At 35.2% G+C, this 21,672-nt stretch overlaps 1 protein-coding gene across 1 annotated transcript in view; it reads left to right on the top strand.

Moving 5' to 3' along the window:
- Positions 1-21,672, top strand: part of CUBN (cubilin) — a 309,569-nt gene that overhangs the window by 75,127 nt on the left and 212,770 nt on the right. The window contains exons 23-27 of the mRNA XM_008002385.3: positions 13,772-13,964; positions 15,278-15,438; positions 16,133-16,314; positions 17,295-17,451; positions 19,991-20,178. Of these exons, the coding sequence (XP_008000576.3) occupies positions 13,772-13,964; positions 15,278-15,438; positions 16,133-16,314; positions 17,295-17,451; positions 19,991-20,178 (881 nt within the window). The remainder of the gene's footprint in view (positions 1-13,771; positions 13,965-15,277; positions 15,439-16,132; positions 16,315-17,294; positions 17,452-19,990; positions 20,179-21,672) is intronic.

The following is a 21,672-nucleotide window of genomic DNA, read 5'->3' as shown; positions in this document are numbered from 1 at the left end:
TTAATTTTTAAATAAGGGAGATAGAAGTCTAGGATGTTGAATTTATCCTCCCAAGAATACATAGCTAATTGGTTTGAAAGTCAGACTAAACAATTGAGTCCCGTCTTAGAATCCATTTCTTTTGCCATGTCTAGATTAGCTCTTAGAAACGCTGTAAATGAACTGCATCTAACAGCTAGTAACATTTAATTCAGGGCTATCACCAAACTGCGGAGGACTTTTCATATTTCCTGCAAAGAGAAAATTTCACAATTATCCAGGGAAATGGCCAAGGATGATCACAACATCAACACAGGATTAGAGATGAGCCCTACTGGGCTTTCTTGGCCTCCCTCCTTCCCAAGGCAGGGTTCCCACCTAGTCATTAGTGGGTGGTTAGGGCTGTTTTTTATCAGTCATCCTGAAATGAGCTCAGAAGAGGCATCTAGGAGTGCAAAGTTAAGAAATGATGACAAGCATGCCCAAAGAGGGCTTCTTTACAATAAAAGGATAGAGTTCTGTTTCTATTTTAAAACTTCAGTTTCGGAGGGTAGTTTTCTCAAATTCTAGTGTTCATAAGAAATTTGAGATGGGGGATTTTCTTTTTATAAATTCAGGCATCTGGGCACCACTCAGAAATTCTGATTAAAATAGGTCTAGGTTGCTTGTTAAACGCCAAGCAATTCAAGGGGTTCTAAAGAAACTTTGTAGTTTATCAAGGACTCTGAAGGTCAAGTCTTAGCATGTGAATTGCTGTAGAATTACAAGGGAGATATGATAGTGGGTTGGACGGTACAACTGCTCATGATGGAAAGTACTATTCATGACACAGGGAAAGGGGATGCTGTAGGGAGGTCAGAAGTCTTGGTCCTACTCTCAAGCTTGACACTAATTTGGAATACTTTTGGTTCGTTTGTTTTTGTTGTTCTTGTTTGTTTGTTTTGTTTGGTTGTTGTTCTTATTTGTTTGGTTTGTTTGTTGTTCTTATTTGTTTGGTTTGTTTGTTTTTGTTGTTCTTGTTTGTTTGTTTGTTTTGTTTTGTTTTGAGATGGAGTTTCGCTCTTGTTGCCCAGGCTGGAGTGCAATGGCAAGATCTTGGCTCACTGCAACCTCCGCCTGCTAGGTTCAAGTGATTCTCCTGCCTCAGCCTCCCAAGTAGCTGGGATTACAGGCATGGCCACCATGCCTGGCTAATTTTGTATTTTTAGTAGAGACAGGATTTCACCGTGTTGGTCAGGCTGGTCCTGAAATCCTGACCTCAGGTGATTCCCCCGCCTCGGCCTCCCAAAGTGCTGTTATTACAGGCATGAGCCACTGCACCCGGCCATAATTTGGAATACCTTGGACAACTCACAGGCCTCTCTGATTCTTTCTGTCCACCTTGAATTCTGTATTCTTTGCTATGAGAGATTCAGCTATTTTCCCTCTGGAAAAGGTTTTATAGTAAGTCGATTCGTCTTTTAAAGATTTACTTTCTTACCGGCTACTGTTTTCTCATAATTTTGTATGTACAGGTGTCCCAGCACTTCTCCACTCAGTTCATTTATCTTGTTTGTTACATTTCTTACTCCTTAGAATAAAAACGCAACAAAACACTTCATCGTGATATTCTGAGTTCCCTACTTGTCTTCATCCTTAAATTGACATTTCCTGTGTAGAAAAACCAGGGGTTGTGGCCAGGTATAGTGGTTTATGCCTGTAATCCCAGCACTTTGGGAGGCCGAGGCGGGCAGATCACCTGAGGTTGGGAGTTCAAGACCAGCCTGACCAACATGGAGAAACCCAGTCTCTACTAAAAATACAAAATTAGCCAAGCGTGGTGGCTCATTCCTGTAATCCCAGCCACTCGGGAGGCTGAGGCAGGAGAATTGCTTGAACCTGGGAGGTGGAGGCTGCAGTGAGACAAGATCGCACCACTGCACTCCAGCCTGGGCAACAGGAGTGAAATTCCATCTCAAAAAAAAAAAAAAAAAAGAAAAATGAAAAGAAAAGAAAAACCAGGGATTGTTAAAGAGAATAGGATTTGGAAAGAGAGGACTTGGGTTCAAATTTTATCTTGGCCATGTCTGAAATAAGTATCTTATAGAATTTAATCTGAAGGAACTTGAGATCTCTCATCTAAACCTCTCTAAAAAGAGGGGTGATAATGCCTGGCTGTTTTGCAAAGTTGAGAAAGACAAAATGAGACATTCAAAGTGAAAATTACATTATAGTTGTAAAGGACCATGACTTTGCCAGATATAAAATATGATTCTCAATGTTCTTTTCTCAATTTTACAATAGCTACTTTGCTTATTTTTATATGAATCTGCACTGGTCATCTGAGAGGGAAAAGAAAAAGCAATGACCATGACCACCTAGCAGAAAATTGTGGCAAAATGTTGAGTTTGATTGAGAAGGCTTCTTCTTCCTTAAGGGAGAAACTGAACCTGTAATTATATCTTCCCTTGGGTCTTCATTTTGAAGGATGCTAAACCAAATATGTCTGTGGAAGCAGATGATGGCTGCTGGGTTGGCTGTTTATTTAGCACATTCCTAGAATATCTGAGGTCATATGGATTCATTCAGAACCCAAACGTTTCATAAGTGATTTCAGAAAGCATAGCCTAAAGATTGAGCCTCAATGTAATTGGATAATCACATAAATCATCCCATAATGCAAAGCAGGAAGGAGCTGGAGCAGTTCCCCATAATCTAGGGTCTCCCTATGAGATGCATTCCTCTCTCCACAGGATCAGTTTATCCTATTTCTGTGGCTCAAATTTTATGGGACTGATATCATTGTTGCTTTGTGGTTTGGAGGGTTATATATGTTTCTCATTTTCCCCTTTGATAATGAGCTGAGTCCTGTGTTACAAAAACTTATTTGAAAAATTTTAGTGAAGGCAGAGATACATTGTAAGTTTTAGAAAAATCTAGTTTTGTGATTTTTGTAATGGTCCACGGAAGGCATTTGTATGTTTTCTCTTTTCTTTCTTTACTTTTTTTTTTTTTTGAGGTTGGTCAGAAAGAAAAATATGTGAGTTCTGCCAACAGTTGTCTTTGATCTTCAGAGATCTGCTTTTCCATTGCTAGTTCAGTTGAATTTTGGGGCTGGAAGAAATGTACTTTGATTTTTCATTTCTTTGTAAATGTCCTTAGACCATAATAAAAGGCTAAACTGATATTGGATATGAATTTTCCTTTGGCTATATAAGATAAAATAAAAAGCATAGATACATTTTTATCTTTGCATTTTGTATTGATGTAATAATAAACATCATGCCAACACATAAATATCCTTGCATGGAAATACATTCTAATTTAATCGTTTGTGCTTTGCTGAAAATCACAAGAGGAAACCAAAACTTAGTATTGATATTTTTCAGTATTACTACTATTCTAGAAGGAGCCATTTATATTGTCAAGGGAAGAAATGTAAACATCTGCAGAGTTCAGTGATAGTTAAGAGGAGTTTTTAATTTTTCAAGAAATAGATACATTAAGTTCAGAGAATAATAATATTTCTCTCTATGAAATTTGAATCTCATAAAACTAACATCAAATTTTAAGATTAAATATTCTAGTATTTAATATGGATAGCAGGGATCCCTTCAAATATGATATTTTATTTCTCTATTTCAATTTTATGTATTATTTATTAGATATCTGAATTATTTATTGGACTTTCTCTAGAGAGTGCAACGTGTCTGTGCACAGAACTTTCAAGCTTTTAACAGAATATGGATTCTTTTTCCTGTAATTTCAGTAAATTTATCCATAATTTTCAGAATTGTGTACACCCCTTTAACCACCTCTCCATTCAAGCTATCAAATACTTCTGGCCCTCCAGAAGGGATCCTCATGTTCCTTTGATTAGTTTCCTCAACACCCTCTATGTCAGCAACCACAGACCTGGTTTCTACCAATACAGAATAGTTTTAACTGTGCAAAAGGCAGCTGTGAACAGGAATACATAGTATGTCCTCTTTTGTGTCTGGCTTCTTTTTTTTTTTTTTGAGATGGAGTCTCGCTCTGTCGCCCAGGCTGGGGTACAGTGGTGCCTCAGCCTCCCGAGTAGCTGGGACTACGGGCATGCACCACCCCCGGTTAATTTTTGTATTTTTAGTAGAGATGGGGTTTCACCATGTTGACCAGGCTGGTCTCGAACTCCTGACCTCATGATCTGCCCAACTCAGCCTCCCAAAGTGCTGGGATTACAGGTGCGAGCCACCACACCCAGCTTGGCTTCTTTCATTTAGCATAATGTGTCTGGAATTTTTTCACATTGCTGGATTTATCTGTTCTTTTCTTTCTATTGCTAACTAGCCTTCCATTGCATGGATATATCATAATTTGATTATCTGTTCACCTGTTGTTAGACAGTTGGGCTTTTCTCAGTTTTTAGCTGTTACAAAAAAGCTACCATGACCATTGACATGCAAGTTTTTTGTGGACTTACTCATTCTCTTGAGTAAAATATCTAGGAGTAGAATTTTCTGGGTCTCATATAATAATGATATGTTTAACTTTATAAGAAAGTGCCAAATTGTTTTCCAAAGTGGTTATGCCATTTTATATTCTCACCTATATGAATGACAATTCTGAGATAGGAGTTGGGGCTCCAAACCAGACCACATGGAAGACTGGCTAAGACAGGAAGAGACAGAAGCACCTCTTCATAAGACATGCCCAACAGCTCCATGAAAGTTTGCCATTGCCATGACAACACCCAGAAGTTACCATCCTTTTTCTAGAAATTTCCAAATAACTCACCCCTTAATTTGCATGTGGGTGTCAATATGACTGCACAACTGTGCCAAGCTTCTTCTCTCAACACGTTGCGTATAGGGTAGCCCTGCTCTGCAGGAGCAGTCACGGAGCTGGAACATTGATACCTCAGTGAAGCTGATTTTTTTCTGCCACCGGCTCCCCCTTGAATTCTTTCCTGGGCAAAGCCCAAAACCTTCCTAGGTGGAGTCCCAATTTGGGGGCTCATCTGCCTTACAGCAATTCTTTTCCACATCTTTCCCAATCCTTAATATTGCCAATCTTTTCATTTTTATCCTCTGGTAGTTGCATAGTAGTATCTGATGGTTTTATTTTGCATTTCCCTGATGACTAATAGTGCTGAGTCCTTTTCACATGCTTTTTGACAATTCATTTATTTTCTTTTGTGAGGTGTTCATTAAAACCATATTGCTCATTTTTGTTTGTTTCTTATTAATGAGTCATATGTTGTATATTCTGCATACAAATATGTCCTTTGTCAGATAAATGTATTGCAAGTATTTTCTCCCAGTGTGTGGCTAAACTTTCCTTTTCCTTATGGTATCTTTTGAAGAACAGAAGTGCAATATATCCTTTTATCACTTTTATGCTTAGTGCATTTTGTATCTTGTCTAAGGAATATTTGACTACCAAAGTTATCAGGATCTCCCACGTGCATCCTTCTAGAAGTTTTATAGTTTAAGATTTTATATTTGTTCTATGATCCATTTTGAATCAATTTTTCTATATGGTATGAGTTATGTATCCAAGTGTGTTTAGCAAATGGCATTTAATTGTTCAAGCACCGTTTGTTGAAAAGATTCACCTTCACCCCCACCCCCACTGAATTGCTTTTGCATTTTTGTTGAAAATCACCTGCCTGTGTTCATGCGTAGGTGTGCTTCTGAAATCTCTATTTCATCACATTGATGTACATATTTACTCCTATAACAATAGGACATTATATTACTTAATATTACATAATTTTATATTGTATATTAAAGTCTGGAAGTGTAAAACCTCTAGATTTATACTTCTTTTTCCAAATTGTTTGGGCTATCCTAAATATTTTGTATTTCCATACTCATTTTGGAATCAGCTTTTCAATTATATAAAAAAACTTGAGAGTTTGATTGAGATTGCATTGAATTTACAGACCAATTTGGAGTGTAAAGGTCATTTTAAATTCAGTCTTCCAATCCAGGAACATATTTTACCTCTCCATTTATTTATATCTTCCTTCGTTTCCTTCAGCAATAAAGTTTTCAGTGTAGAGTTTGTGCATATTTCCATTAAACTTTTTATCAAGCATTTCATGTTTTTATGCTATTATAAAATGACATGCCGTATTATATATACATATTATAAAATATAGAATTTTAAAATTTTACTTTCTGGTTGTTTGGCTGATATATGCAACATAAATGGATTTTTGTACATATATCTTGTATTCTGTAGTCTTGTGAAACTAGTTATTAGTTTTAATAACTTAAATAAATCCTTTAGTGTCTACTACATAGATGACAATAACTGTGAATAAGTTAAATAAGTTTTATCTTTTCCCTTCTCTCTTTTTCTGTCTCTCTCTTTCTCTGTGTATGTGTATTGCTGTGATGGCTAGACCTTTCTGTGCATTCTTGAACAGAAAGGGTGAGGTTGGCATGGTTGATCTTTTTCTTACTTTTGACAGGAAAGCATTTAGTCCTTTACCACTTAAGTATGATGTTAGCTTTGGATTTTCCATAGATGCCATTTATCAGTTTGTGGAGTTCCCTTCTGGGCATACTTGCTGAGTTTTTATCCTGGATGGCTGTTGAATTTTTCTTCATCTTTTGATATCTCTCAAAGCTTTTCTTTTTTATTCTGTTTAGGTGGTAAATTATGTTGATTTAGTTTTCTATTGTCAAATCAATGTTATATAATACATCAGAACTCCACCTGGTTCTGATCTATTATAATTTTTATGTATAGTCAGAATTATTATGCTAAAATTGTGTTATGGATTTTTGCATCAATGTAAGACATACTGAACTGTAATTTTTTTGAATTTCTTTGTCTGGTTTAGTATAGGAGTGATATTGGTCTTGTTAGAAAATATCTTCTCTATTTCCTGAGTTTGTGGTATATAGACAATTTCTTCATTGTTTGATACAATCTCACCAGTGAAATTATTTGAGTCTGTAGTTTTCTTTGTAGGAAGGTTTTATATTACAAATTTAATTTCTTCAATTAATAGAGACTATTAAAGCTTTCTATTTCCTTTTGAGTCAGTTATGGGAATTTTGAAAGAATTCATCTATTTTATGTAGGTTGTCAAATTTATTTGCACAATTTTTTGTAATGGTGTCTATTATTTTAATGTCCGAAGATTCTATAGTGACGTCCCCTCTTCATTTCTGAAAATGCTAATTTGTGTTTTTTCTCTTTTTTCTTTGATCAGTTTTGGTAGAATTCTATGACTTTTAATAATTTTCTCAAAGAATCAATTTTTGACATTGTTTATTTACTCTATTGCTATTGCATTTTCCATTTAATTGATTTCTGTTCTTACATTATCTCTTTTCTTTTTATTATTGCCTTAGTTAGCTTTTTTCTAGTTTCTTTAGATAAAAAATAACTACAGATAGATAGATACAGATGTAGACTTTAAGCACTACTTCATCTCCCCAATTTTTTTTTTTTTTTTTTTTTTTTGAGACGGAGTTTCACTCTTGTTGCCCAGGCTGGAGTGCAATGACGTGATCTTGGCTCACTGCAACCTCCGCCTCCTGGTTTCAAGTGATTCTCCTGCCTCAGCCTCCCAAGTAACTGGGATTACAGGCACTGGCTGCCACTCCCGGTTAATTTTTGTATTTTTAGTAGAGATGGGGTTCATCATGTTGGTCACTCTGGTCTCGAACTCCTGACCACGTGAGCCACCTGCCTCGGCCTCCCAAAGTGTTGGGATTAGAGGAGTGAGCCACTGCGCCTGGCCACCTCCCAGATTTTAATGTTTTATTTTCACTAACTTCCAGTTCAAAATATTTTCCAATTATCTCATGATTTCTTCTTGGATCTATGGATTATTTGCAAATGTATTATTTAATTTTCAAATATTTGCAGGTTTTCTAGTTGTCTTATTGATTTATAATTTCAGTTTTATTGTGGTTAAATGATATACTTTCTAAGTTTCCAGTTGTTTAAAATTTATGGAGAATTGTGTTATAGCCTCATATGTGGTCTATGCTGCTGAACATTTCATGTACGCTTGAAAAACTGCGTTGTCTGCAGTTACTAAGGGTAGTGCTCTCTGTCAATTAGCTTAAGTCGGCTGATAATGTTGGTCAGATTTTCTATACCCCTATTTATTTTTATCTGTTTCATTTTCAGTTACTGAGAGAAAGGTGATCAAATCTTCAGCTCTAATCATGGTTTTGTTTTTTTTCTTTAATTTTTGCCTTTTCACTTTCCTTCATGTATTTTGAAACTATTACTTCATGCATGCACATTTAGGATTATTATATTTTACTGATAAATCATCCCCTTTGTCATTATGAAATGTCTTTCTGTAAATCTAATAATACTATCCTTCTTGAAGTCACTTTTGTTTGATGTTATTTCAGTGATTTCAGCTTTCTTGTATTTACTGTTCATATGGTATATCTTTTTTCATTCTTTTACTTACAACCTAATTTCACCACTATATATAATAGTATCATTATATATAATGTGCATGTATAGAAAAAACATATAATTGGGTCCTGTTGTTTCTGTGTTTAAGCTGAAGTATTTAGACCATTTACAACTAATGTAATTATTGTTATGGTTGAATTTAACATACCATTATGGTAGTTGTTTTTCATTCTTCTCTTTTTATGTTGCCATTAGCCTGTCTTCATTTTGGCTTACAGAATATTATTAGTATTCCGTTCTATTTCCTTCATTGTCTTTTTAATGATACCTTTTTGTTTCTGTAGTTTTACACTAGGGCTAAAAATATACTCCTTAGCTTATAAGCAAGTTTTCTTAGCGTTAATATGCAGCTGCTTTACATTTTATACCTTCTAATTCATACCTGACCCTTCATATTACATACATTCCCCTTTATACTTCACAAGTGTAATAATCTCCTACTAGTGTAATTCCATCTACCTGTCCTTCTGTGTGCTGTTTTAGTTATATCTTTTACTTCTCTCTATGTTATAAATTCACCTTACTATTGTTTTTGCTTTAAATCATTCATTCTCTCTCTCTCTCTCTCTTTTTTTTTTTTTTTTTTTTTTTTTTTGAGACTGAGTGTTAGTCTATGGCCTAGGCTGGAGTGCAGTGGCATGCTCCCAGCTCACTGCAACCCCCACCTCCCAGGTTTAAGCAATTCTCATGCTTCAGTCTCCTGAGCAGCTGGGGCTACAGGCATGCGACACCACGCCTGGCTAATTTTTGTATTTTTTTTAGTACAGATGGGGTTTTACCATGTTGGCCAGGCTGGTCTCGAACTCCTGACCTCAAGTGATCTGCCCGCCTCGGCCTCCCAAAGTGCTGGGATTACAGGCGTGAGCCACTGTACCTGGACTACTACTCTCTATATTATAAATTCACCTTACTATTATTTTTGCTTTAAATCACTAATTCTCTTTTAAGGAGATAATGAAAAGAAAGCCTAGCATATCTTATTAGATGTTTTTCATAAAATTTAGGAGAATTTTAATCACTATATCCTTCTCTTTTTTTGACCCATTTTTATTTTCTTCTCCTTCTGGTTCTCTAATTGCATGTGTGTTAACCTATTGTTTTTTCTTTGTTGTTGTTGTTGTTGTTGTTTTGTTTTTTTTAATATGTGTTCATCTTCCTGGAGTTCTTTTCTCTTTGTTCTTTAGAGTAAATTAGGTATATTGATATATATTAAAGTGTACTGACCTTTTTTCTTCTACCTGCAGTTTACTATTAAACTCATCATGAAGTTTTAATTTCAATTAGTGTAATTTTAAGTTATATAATTTCCATGATTTCTTTTAGTAATTTCCTCCCTTTTTGGGCCAAAATTTCTTATCTGTTTACTTTTTAAGGCTTTTTTCTTTAAGTCCTTGAACATATTTTTAATAGCTGCTTTAAAGTCTTTCTCTTTTAAATCTAACACCTAGATCATCTTTGAATCACAAGATCACATTTTTTTCTCAACTATGACCACATTTTTCTTGACTACTGATGACATTTCTTGATTTGATTCATATTTTCTAATTTTTGTTTTGTTTTGTTTTGTTTTGTTTGAAATGAACTCTCACTCTGTCGCCAGGCTGGAGTGCAGTGGCACGATCTCGGCTCACTGCAACCTCCGCCTCCTGGGTTCAAGCGATCCTCCTGCCTTAGTCTCTCGAGTAGCTGGGACTACAGCACCACCATGCCCAGCCAACTTTTGCATTTTTAGTAAGGATGGGGTTTCACCATGTTGGCCAGGATGGTCTCGATCTCTTGACCTCGTGATCCACCCACCTCGGCCTCCTAAAGTGCTGGGATTACAGGCATGAGCCACCGTGCCCGGCCCATATTTTCTCATTTTTTTAGCATTTATAGTAATTTTGGGATTTATAGTGGACATGATAGGTTGGGGCATGATATGGGTGTCCCATATCATGAGGGTAAATTATGTGTTGTAGACACTCTGTATTCTCTCCTCCTCTGAAACTAGTTTGATATCTAGCTGATTGCTTTGTATCTGCATAGATTTATATCTTTATTTGCTAAAGAATATTTGTGAACATCCCTGTTTCTTGAGCCCCTCTAACTTGGTAGGTCTCAGCCTCCAACTTCTGTGATTCCTGCAGGTCTTGTTAAGACTCATCCTTTGGTAGGGAAGTTCTAGAGAGCCCTAATCTTGGCCATGGTCTTCACTTGTAAGATACGGCCTTTTAGGTGTCTCATATGAATGCCTGAGGTGTTAAGGAGGTATCCCCATTCTGGAATGGGAGAGAACTCTAAATGATCTTGTTTCTGCTTCCAGCCTAGTAGCAGCTCCTGTCTGACATGCTTTTTGAAGTCTCATCTTATGTATTCTCAGCCCAGCCTTAGCTAAGAATCCATGGGAAGCCCTGCTCAGATGCCTGGCTTTCCTCTCTATATACTTCTTCTCTGGAGAATATCCTTATAGTTCCAGCTGCTTTGGCAATCCTAATCTTTGCATCATCAGCTCAGTAGGACTGTCATTCACTACATGGGCTTCAGCTCCCTTCTGTGGTCAGGAAATTCTGCATAGGTAGAAAACCAAGGAAATCAAGAGTCATACATCACAAGTTTCCTTTCTGTCAAGAATCACAATCTTGTACTGCAGATTGTCCAGTATTTTGTTCAGTTTTACAGTTCTTAAGGAGAGGAGCTAGTTTAGTACAGTTGCTTGTCATAGTTGGAAGCAAAAAAATATTAAAGAACCTCAGCCAACCAGGATAGAGTATAGGAAGGAGAGAGAGAGGAAAAATGAGGTGAGAAAAATAAAGGGATTCGTAGGATTGGGGTATAGGGGTAGCTTGAAAGAGAAGAACTGAATGAAGTAGGGAGAGTGGAAGGAACTTAGATGCATCTGCCAGTCCCCTTTGTTTCCAACACATCATGTAATAATATTGCAACAACTACTTACTAGGACCTCATCTGGGCCAGGTACTACAGTGATAGTAAATAATGGTTAATAAGGTCTTATTCATATCCCAAGGTTTAGTATGGTAAATATACTCACGTAAAAACAATTACAAAATATGTTTGGGACTCAAATTGCTATTTACATACAATTTTATTATGCGAGATAAATTAGTTCTGCTTGGTTGGGAAAGGTCTCAGCCAACCTTAAATGATGGGTAAGAGTGTGTATGTTAAACCGTGTATTGGCAGGGGTTGTGGGACAGCGGGTTAGGTAAAGGGTAAAGCATTTCAGACAAAGTGAATGGTGTAAATATCATTGGAACACATCAGGAACTGTAGTTTACTTTTGTTCCAGCAACAGAAAAGAAACTTAGTGAGTAAATCAAAATTTCAGTAAAGATGAACAGACTCCCACCAGTTGTTCCAGAATAATCACATGCATGTAAGCAAGATGAAGGGAAATTACTCATCATAATTGCCCCAAAATATCATTAATTCAGGTTCCACCACCTGAGAACCTGATCACACTTAATATTCTCCCACAGACAAGTTGCATTAGAGATATGCAAGACAATTGTATTTCCCCTCTGGGAGTACAGTGAGTAAGCAAGGAGCATTGTCTCTTTAAGAACAAGCGAATGAACAGATAATTTCCTCTAAATATTTGATTTACTGGCTAAAGTTCTCTGTGTGTGGGTCAATGAGTCTGTCTATTCTGTCAACTCAGGGATACTGGGTCACTGCTTTCATTTGATGTCCTTTTTTTAGCTTAGTAATTTTCATTAGTGGGTCTGAAATATTAATAGACCAATGCTATACTCTTCCCTGCTCTCTTTATCCCTCTTTCCTACCTTTCCTGTTGTCTCCCTTCTGTCTCTCTTATTCCCTTCCTCTCTGCCTTCCTTTCCACTTGTGGAAATTTTTTGGCAGACTACAGAAAAGCATACTTTTCTATACTTTTGGAGTTAAACATAATCTTTGGTGTTAAATGCCACTGTGAATTCCTTCAATAAAGTAAAGCCTTGATTGCTTGCTGTTTAAAATAGAGTAAAATCAAATATCTGGTGAATGCCCATTACTTTGAGAGCTATACACAGATGTATAGAACGTATATAATACGTTCTATGCATCTCTATGTTTTCAATACCAGTGATTCTTCTTTTCTGAGTGTGATTATATAGCAGCAACTAGGGAAACAGCATAACTAAACATCCTTCTTCTTCTTCTTCTTCTTCTTATTATTATTATTATTATTATTATTATTATTATTATTTTGACTCACAGTGAAACACAATAGTTTATTGTATCCAAAACCTTTCAGTAGGAGACCTCTGTCTACTCCTATACCCTAGATTTAGGTTATGGCTGGATGCAATTGGAAATATGTTAAAAATGCATGTATTTGCTGGGCATGGTGGTGCATGCTTGTAGTCCCAGATGCTGGGGAGGCTGAGACAGGAGAATCGCTTGAACTCAGGAGGCAGAGGTTGCAGTGAGCCAAGATCCCGCCACTGCACTCCAGCCTTGGCGACAGAGCAAGACTCTGTCTCAAAACAAAAACAAAAACAAAAGCATTCAAACCAGATTTTATTTGTAAAATATTTCCGATTTGGAGGGCATAGGAGATTGAGTGGGTGTTAGTAAACACAGAATCGACTGAATAGGTAATGTTAAAACTATTAAACCAGAAAAGTTTTTAAAGAAGATATTTATTTAGGACTTCAAAATTGTCCAGGTACTATCCTAAACGTTTTATAAATGATCTAATGTCTTCCTTATAACGTAAATGACCACCATTTACTGAGCGCATATCAATGGGCCAAGCCCTTGTAATGCATTATCTTTAACTCTTAAACCTACACTCAAAGGTAGCAACCCTCTTCATTTGAGAGATGTGGGACTAAGGCTTAGAGAAGTACAGTGACTCTCCCAAGGCTGCAGAGCTTGTCAGTGTTTGAGAGGTTTTTCATTCAAGGTCACTCTGGTCCTTGAGCCTGGGCCCCTATTGTTCACCCCATGGTGGGCGTACCTGCTTTGTCATTTCTCATAAATACATGCTTTGGCGAAAACCATTTTAAAGGAAGTTATGAAAAGACAAGACTGAATTATTTCTAGGCCCTCCTGCAGTGGATCCTAATTTTTAATGTTTATGGTAATTTGCAAGGATTGGAAAAAAGTAACACTTTCAAGATTTAAAGGGTTGTTTACTCAAGACATATGTAACAATTTCCACTCCACAGCTTAGATTTACTGTTGGTAATTATTTTGTCTTTAAGATTACAAAAACTGTTTCAGAATGAAATCTTTATTTGCACATCCAGAATGGCCTATTGAAAATCAAGTATAGGCACAAATTAATGAAATACATATTACTGGATGTATTATAAATGTAACAATATTTTCTATTTTCTCTCCTATGGTCTGTTTCTGTTCACAGCATGTTTGCAAGACTACACAGATGATTTTGGGACATTAACTTCTCCAAACTTCCCCAATAATTACCCCAACAACTGGGAATGCATTTATAGGATCACAGTGAGAACTGGCCAACAGATTGCAATGCACTTCACAAACTTCTCCTTGGAGGAAGCCATTGGTGGAAACTACTATACAGATTTTCTGGAAATCAGGTAAGCACTTTTATTTATTTCATTATAATCTTTTCATTATTTATTCTCATTAATAATCTTTCCTAGGACTATTAAGGAAAAAATATGGTAATTCTCTGCAAGCTCCCTGCTGTGCACTTTCTTGCAAGAAATAAAGTTTGTCATTTGGAGCCTGACTTAGGAGAAATACAGGAATTGCGTAAGATTCAGTGGTTATTTTGAAGTGATTCTTTTATTGGAAATACTTGAAAATAAACTCCAGATTTTATCTGGGCAAATAAACAGATGTGCTACTACTTTGAAATGATGTAACTTGCTGCTGTTGAATACCTACTCTAATTATGTAAAATCGATGTAAATTTTAGGCTTTTTGCTGTTCATTTAATCTAATTATATTATAAAATGATGGCAGGATAGCAGTCTTAAAGTTTTCACAAAGTTTTCCTGTTCAGGTAATAAAAGTCTAGGCTTGTGAATTTCAGTACAAGGCATTATTCTTTCTTATTGTCACTTTGAAAGAATGTATTTAAAAAGTTATATTTGCAGTAAAAGTAAGTTCACTTATATATTGTTATCTCTCTATGCCACTACTTTGAGTTAAATTAGGCTAATCATTCTGGTGGGCGTCTATACCAAATATTTTATTTGGGATTTAAAATCTGGAATCTTATGTATTATAATAAATGCTATTCTATAAGGTAAGGTATTAAAATAATAAATCATAATTGGACCCTATCATGCTAAAATGACATAATTTTCTTAATTTATAGCCGTTACTCACTGTACTTCAGCGTTGAATAAATCCCTTTTTTGTTGTTTGTTTGAAAAAGCTACAGATTATAAACTAGATTTAAGACCCCAAGAGTTTTTAGGAAAAAATTATTTCCAGAATTTTGCTAAATATATCAAATATGATATGTTACATTTCAAAAATTTCCAAATCAGAAGGAAAACATTGAAAGATTCTCTGTGAAATACAGCAGTGTGTTTATATTGTTAATAGTAGAGTTTCTTTATCCTGTTTTCTCTGATACATTTGCCAGAGGCTTTATTTGAAAGGTGAAGATTAAACACATTCTCTCCCTTTGCAATTGGTTATATAAAACACCATGCCAACCATGAATGATGGTCATTCTTTATTAAGTCATTCAAATACCATTTAAAAAAATTTAAAAGTTAAAATCGTGTTTTTTAGAGTAACAGTAGTGTTTGAGAGAAATTGCTTCATCTGATAAACTGCTAATGTTTGCAATCCCAAAGTTCAAATTATGTTCAATGTTTATACAGTAATATTTTCAGTAACCCAATACATTTTAATTTCTATATTCTGCCAGAGATGGAGGCTATGAAAAATCACCATTGCTGGGAATATTCTGTGGCTCAAATCTACCCCCAACAATCATCTCTCATAGTAACAAACTATGGTTAAAATTTCAGAGTGACCAAATAGACACGAGGTCTGGATTCTCAGCTTACTGGGATGGGTCGTCAACAGGTAAATAGCAAGAGTTTACTGGAGAAGCCAATCTGATTGTTTTCTTGATTCTGGGATTGTCATGCTCTGTTCACCACTTGTCCATTTTTCCCAGCTTTATTTAAACTTCAATATTGCAAATATTTTAAAATTAACAGCAGCCATTTCTTTTTAATAGACAAAGGGAGAAAGTTCTAGTTTCTTTTTATCAATAAATAAGAATCCTGGCTAGAATAAGGAAATTGCATTAGTGGAAATTGGGGCTGGGTGCTGTGGCCCACTCCTGTACTCACAAACACTTTGGGAGGCCGAGGCAGGGGGATCACCTGAGGTCAGGAGTTCAAGACCAGCTGCCAACAGTGAAACCCCATCTCTACTAAAAATACAAAAATTAGCCAGACATGGTGACAGGTGCCTGTAATCTGAGCTACTGGGGAGGCTGAGGCAGGAGAATCACTGGAACCTCGGAGGTGGAAATTGCAGTGATCCGAGATCATGCCGTTGCATGTCAGCCTGGATGACTCAGTGAGACTTCATCTCAAAATAAAAAGAAAAAGAAAATTGGGTTTGTAGGCTAACTACTCTTTCATGATGCTGTTTTGCTGTATAACTTGATTTAAAGGGTAGCAGAGTGGCACCAGTTTAATACAGACAGAAGGATTCAATTTCCCCAAAAGGAAAGGGGTGTGTGTCATTCCATTTCTTTCTCCTCTAGGTTGCGGGGGTAATCTCACCACTTCAAGCGGCACGTTCATATCTCCCAACTACCCGATGCCCTATTACCACAGCTCTGAATGCTACTGGTGGTTGAAATCTAGCCACGGCAGCACATTTGAACTGGAATTCAAAGACTTTCACTTGGAGCATCATCCAAACTGCACTTTAGATTACCTGGCTGTATGTATAATGTTTCCATTGTATCGTTCCCTGCTCCCATCTCACCCAACACACAATGTGCTTATTTTTATTTTGGAGATTCAAGAAAGGGGAGCATCTAAACAGAACATCCATATAAAAATTCAAACAAAATAGAAACATACAAGAAATTTGGTGAAAATGACCATCTTCGAAGAATTGAATGGCTCGATACACTAAGTATTTAAAATATATTGACCATAGACTATTAAGATATGCTGAAAATCTCCTGAAAGGGGTTATGGGATTTATTATAATCATTATTTATGTAATTTCCACATATGCATTGAAAAATCACAATTTAGAAGACAGTTTTGATGAAGTAGAGAAGATAATTTGAGTCATTCAACTAGGACTTTTCACAGTACGGCAATTCACCATTGTTCATTTGTTAAAAATCTAAATAAAAATGTATTGAAATGTCATGAATCATAAACTATGGAATCAAAAACAAAGAGGACAATTGATATCAGCTGTGGCATTACAATATGTATTAGGCTTTCATTTTCAATCTTCAGCCTTCAGTGTAGGCTCACACACTTATTACTGCTGCACATATCCACAGCTTAACTGCCTGAATTTATGGCCTGAATTTATAAATACCTAAATATAATTTGTAAAGTTATTTTACTTCATGACTATTCTTTTGTGATGTCATATATATAACAAAAAATATACATTTATTATATATAGAGATATATTTATTTTATACATATCTATGTTTACATATAAATATTTACTACATATATAAATATACATATTAAATAAATTTATATTATAAATATATAATTAATATTTATAATATTTTATATATTTATATATGATTACATATTATATATTTATTTATAATATATATACACAGTAAATATATAAATATATTTTTCTTCCTCACTTCAGGATTATAGTCCTTTACATAATGTTGATAGTCTCAGCCATCTAACATTCAAAATGTTTTCTTAAAGGTATATGATGGCCCAAGTAGCAGCTCTCATCTGCTAACTCAGCTTTGTGGGGATGAGAAACCACCTCTTATTCGTTCTAGTGGAGACAGCATGTTTATAAAACTGAGGACAGATGAAGGTCAGCAAGGACGGGGCTTTGAGGCTGAATACCGGCAGAGTAAGTGTGAATACAGGCAGAGTAAGTGTAAAATACTGGCAGAGTAAGTGTGAATACCGGCAGAGGAAGTATGTATACTGGCTGTTCAGTGCCTAGAGTGGGCCTTCAAACTCTTGAAACAAACTGAAATAAGTGTAATGCATTGGTGTGAGCAATTGAACTTCATCTTAGTTTCTTATGTGAAAAATTTAACTCCATTTGAGGGAGAAATACTTACGTATTAAATTTAATCTCATATAACTGAAACATCTGGCAAACTAGAAACTTAAAGGAGTATTTAATATGCCAAGAGAGTTGCAGTTCAACGAAAGATCAGTGTAACAGACTAATGACCAATAGCTTTTCATTTGCATCACACATTGCAATCTTGCAGTGTACATTATATTATTCCAGAGTACATAGTATTCTTTCACACTACTCTCTACCTTAAAAGGTACCTTAATTTTATTAAGGAAAACTGTGGTCCATGTGAGTCATGCATGGAATAAGCATGTTCTTTACAGTAGAAAAATCTGGCTATTGTACAGACGCCATTTTAAATCTACTTTTCCCATATAGCAACGTGGTGGAATTAAAGGAACATTGAGTAAAATGTCAAGGGGCCCGGGATTTGTTCTGGCTCCTAACCCTTGAGAAGATCACTTTCCTTTGTGGTCCCACAGTTTCTTCTTTTAGAAAAGGAGATTAAATTAGCTGGTCTCTAAACCTGCATTCTATCTCTAGAATTAAATGCTTTTTGAAGTTAGTTCCAAAATGGACATTCAAGAAAAACTGTCAGTATTTTCTTGAATTTGTTATTTGATAAAGACTTTTACTTTATCAAAGTAAAGTCTAGGTTTTGGAAATATAATTCTACTGAATCAAAATTTATCCATAATTTTATACAATTATCTTTTCCCACAGAATGAAAATGTATCCATAATTTTATGCGATTATCTGAAAATGGAATCAAAAGTCACAAAATTATTATCTGAATACATAATATCCCTTGAATTAATTGAAAGAGTAATAACATTTAACCTTGATTATGTATGAATTTTAAGATTCACATTCATTTACATCTGGGGATTAGTCTGAATCCTAGATCGTTTTGAATATTGAGTTTTAATATATAGCTTTTTTCTTCAGAAATGTATCACTAGTGTATAAAAAGGTTTCCCAAGTTCTATCAGAGATACGTCTGTTTTACTATATAATCATTTCTCTAATTTTATTACTGCTGTGCTAATCTATTTCTTGGTTATAATCAGATTGTTTAAGGGTTTCTTTTTTTCTTTTTATTTCTGAGATATTTTACTTTTCTCTCATAATTTCAGAACCCTGAAAGTGTAAATGAGTGCACATAAGAGGAAAAATCAGAGCAAACTAGTGAGATTATCTGTAAAATTTGCCATGGGAAATTGGAGATTTACAAATAGTGTAAGGTCTGAGTGCTGAGAGCAGCCCATGTGGTTTACTGGAATGTATTTTCCTGGGCCCTGTGTTGCCCCTAGTCATCGACCGCAGGTGATCCCTATCTGCCTAATAGGTGTAACTTCTCACAGGCTTCTAAAACAATAAGATTTTTCTTTAGAAATCCTTTATGTACAAAGCTGTGACCTAAAGATTTTCAAACAGAATGGGTTTAAGTATTCTCTCTGCTCCAACAAAGCCACGTTTGAAGAGCCACAAATGTGCACTTTTTTAAACCAAAGTTATAAATGGTGTTCTACCCACCTTCAGAAAGCATGTTGTAGTAGGAATACATCTATGAACCCCACTTTCAGAGACAGCTCATTCCATATAATGTTTATTTCCCATTCTCTTTTATTGCACATCATAGAGATAATATATTCCTTGTTTAAGTCATTAGGATTGGCTGAATTGGGCACCCAGGATTAGACATACTTAGAGGTAGCTGGTTTGTTTTGTTGAAAACTCAGCTCAAGAAAATGCCACCATTGGATTGGAGGCTTTTTTTTTTTTTTTAATTTCACATTTTCATTTCTTCTTTAAATCCTTTATACTCTGTCTATTCCCTTGGTACTTCCTGATGACTAACTAGAGGAAGAACGGAGCCTTTGTTGTGAATTTCACGCAGACTTTTGAATGTTCAACAAAGCCATGTTGTTACTCGTTTTCAGCACTCACATAGGATTTTGGGTTTTTTAACTGTTCAATTTAAAAGTGAGAATTTCTGTCCCTTCCAAATGTTAACATTAAAAAAGCAGCAGCACAGAGCGTTGAATGCACTTCTCTAACAAACAAATCAGACTGATCCCTGAATAGAATCAAGTTATTCTGCTCTCCACAAATTCAAGGGAATTTGATGCCTATTTTAATATGACTACTTAATTTTCATGACTCTTTAGTTTGAATTCACTTCAGTATTATTTCACATTTCTTCTAAATGGAAATCCTTTCACTATGAAAATACTGCACCAAATATATATGTGTGTACATACATATATGATTTTTATCTTTTTTTTTTTAAAGGAAAATCTCGGAGCAATTATGATGTATATAATAGTGGTTCTTAACAGTCATTTTTTTTTTCCAGCATGTGAGAATGTGGTAATAGTCAATCAAACCTATGGCATCTTAGAGAGTATAGGGTATCCAAATCCTTATTCTGAAAATCAGCATTGCAACTGGACCATCCAGGCAACTACAGGCAACACTGTGAACTACACATTTTTAGCTTTCGACTTGGAATATCACATAAACTGCTCCACAGATTATTTAGAGGTATGTATTATAAAGCTTAATTGATCACTGCATTTTCAGGTCAAGTTAAAATCCATTATACTTTTTGGAATCAAATCCCTAATTCTGCCCCACGCATCTATAACACACCAACCACCTATGGTATTTAAACAGGTATATTTCATATTTAATGTATTAAATTGTGAATACAGAGAACTATATATGTTTTTAGATTTCAGTGTAACTTCTGGACTGATTGACCTCATATTATTTAACTTACATGGAAGGAGAGTAATAACCTCTATTTTTTGTTGATTGTTTTTATGTTTGTTCTCTGTGTGTAAGAGATCAGAAAATGTTTAGGTCTCTTGGATTTATTTAAGATGTCATTTGCCTAGTATGAGGTATCATGGTTTTGATTATTGTTTTTATTTTTAAATGTAAGTTCATTTCAGTATATTTTTATTTTTGTAAAATTGAAGTTTCAATTGTTATAGTGATGACCACTAGTAACATTTTATTGAACTGTCTGTATGCAATTTTAGGCAATAAATGTTGCTTAAATATTAGGCAACCTTGAATATAAGGTGATCTGCTATTTCTGCAATAAGAAATTTTATTTTAAAAAGCTTTTTTGATAACTTGCATATGTAACTTTTAGGGCTATAAATTGAGAGATTATTTTGGCATCTACATTTCATCATCAGTAAAATCACTTTTTGGGTCCTCTAACACATTATCTGTATTTCTGTCTATATTGTTAATATATAATACTTCAAAAACTCCATATATAATGTTTGCACTAGATACCCTTTCTGAAGTGATAAGTACTTGCTCTGATAACAGGACATTTTTTTTCCCACCTGCCCACCTACCACAGCCTGGTGACTTAAGGTAGTTCTTTTTAAGGTGGTCAGTGATTTTTAGAAGTCTTACTTACAAAGACTTCAACATCCATTGCTTGCAGTTTTGGGGTCATATTCCCAGAAAAAAAATATGTTATTCTTGTAATATGTTCTTAACTGTGTTTTTACAAGTTCTATAGGAAAATGAGCATTGGTTGAGGTTGTTTGAGATTAACATATAGTTTCCAAATAGCACTTTTGTTTGTGAAAACAAAGCATTCTGCACTTTGAGAGACTCTGTGAGGTCCTAACTATAAGGAGATTCCCTTGTTTTTCAGAGATAATTTTTTGGGAAAAAATTTTGCTTTACATCTACAAAAGTACAATATTATAGAAATATTAGCCATAGCGTTTACCCATTAGAAAGTTTTGTTTACCAGTATTCTAAGAAAATATGACACAACATAAAACAAACTTACAAGCACATACTTGGCAATGGTTTTAAAGTCCACCTTCCTTGACCTGGAGCTCAACTGATCTCCTTTCATTTACCTAGAGTAGGCATCCATTTCTTCACATAGTGAGACCTTGTTCATGTTTTAGAAAAAGCAGAAAAGTTGCTTTCAAAGCCCGTTGTTTATACCGTGAACACAGCAGTTGGTCATACCTCTTTTTACCAGTTAGGACTATC

This window comes from Chlorocebus sabaeus, chromosome 9, assembly GCF_047675955.1.
Source record: "Chlorocebus sabaeus isolate Y175 chromosome 9, mChlSab1.0.hap1, whole genome shotgun sequence".
Classification (NCBI taxonomy): Eukaryota; Metazoa; Chordata; class Mammalia; order Primates; family Cercopithecidae; genus Chlorocebus; species Chlorocebus sabaeus.
Note: the sequence above shows the minus strand (reverse complement) of the source record. Positions and strands in the feature narration are given on the sequence as shown.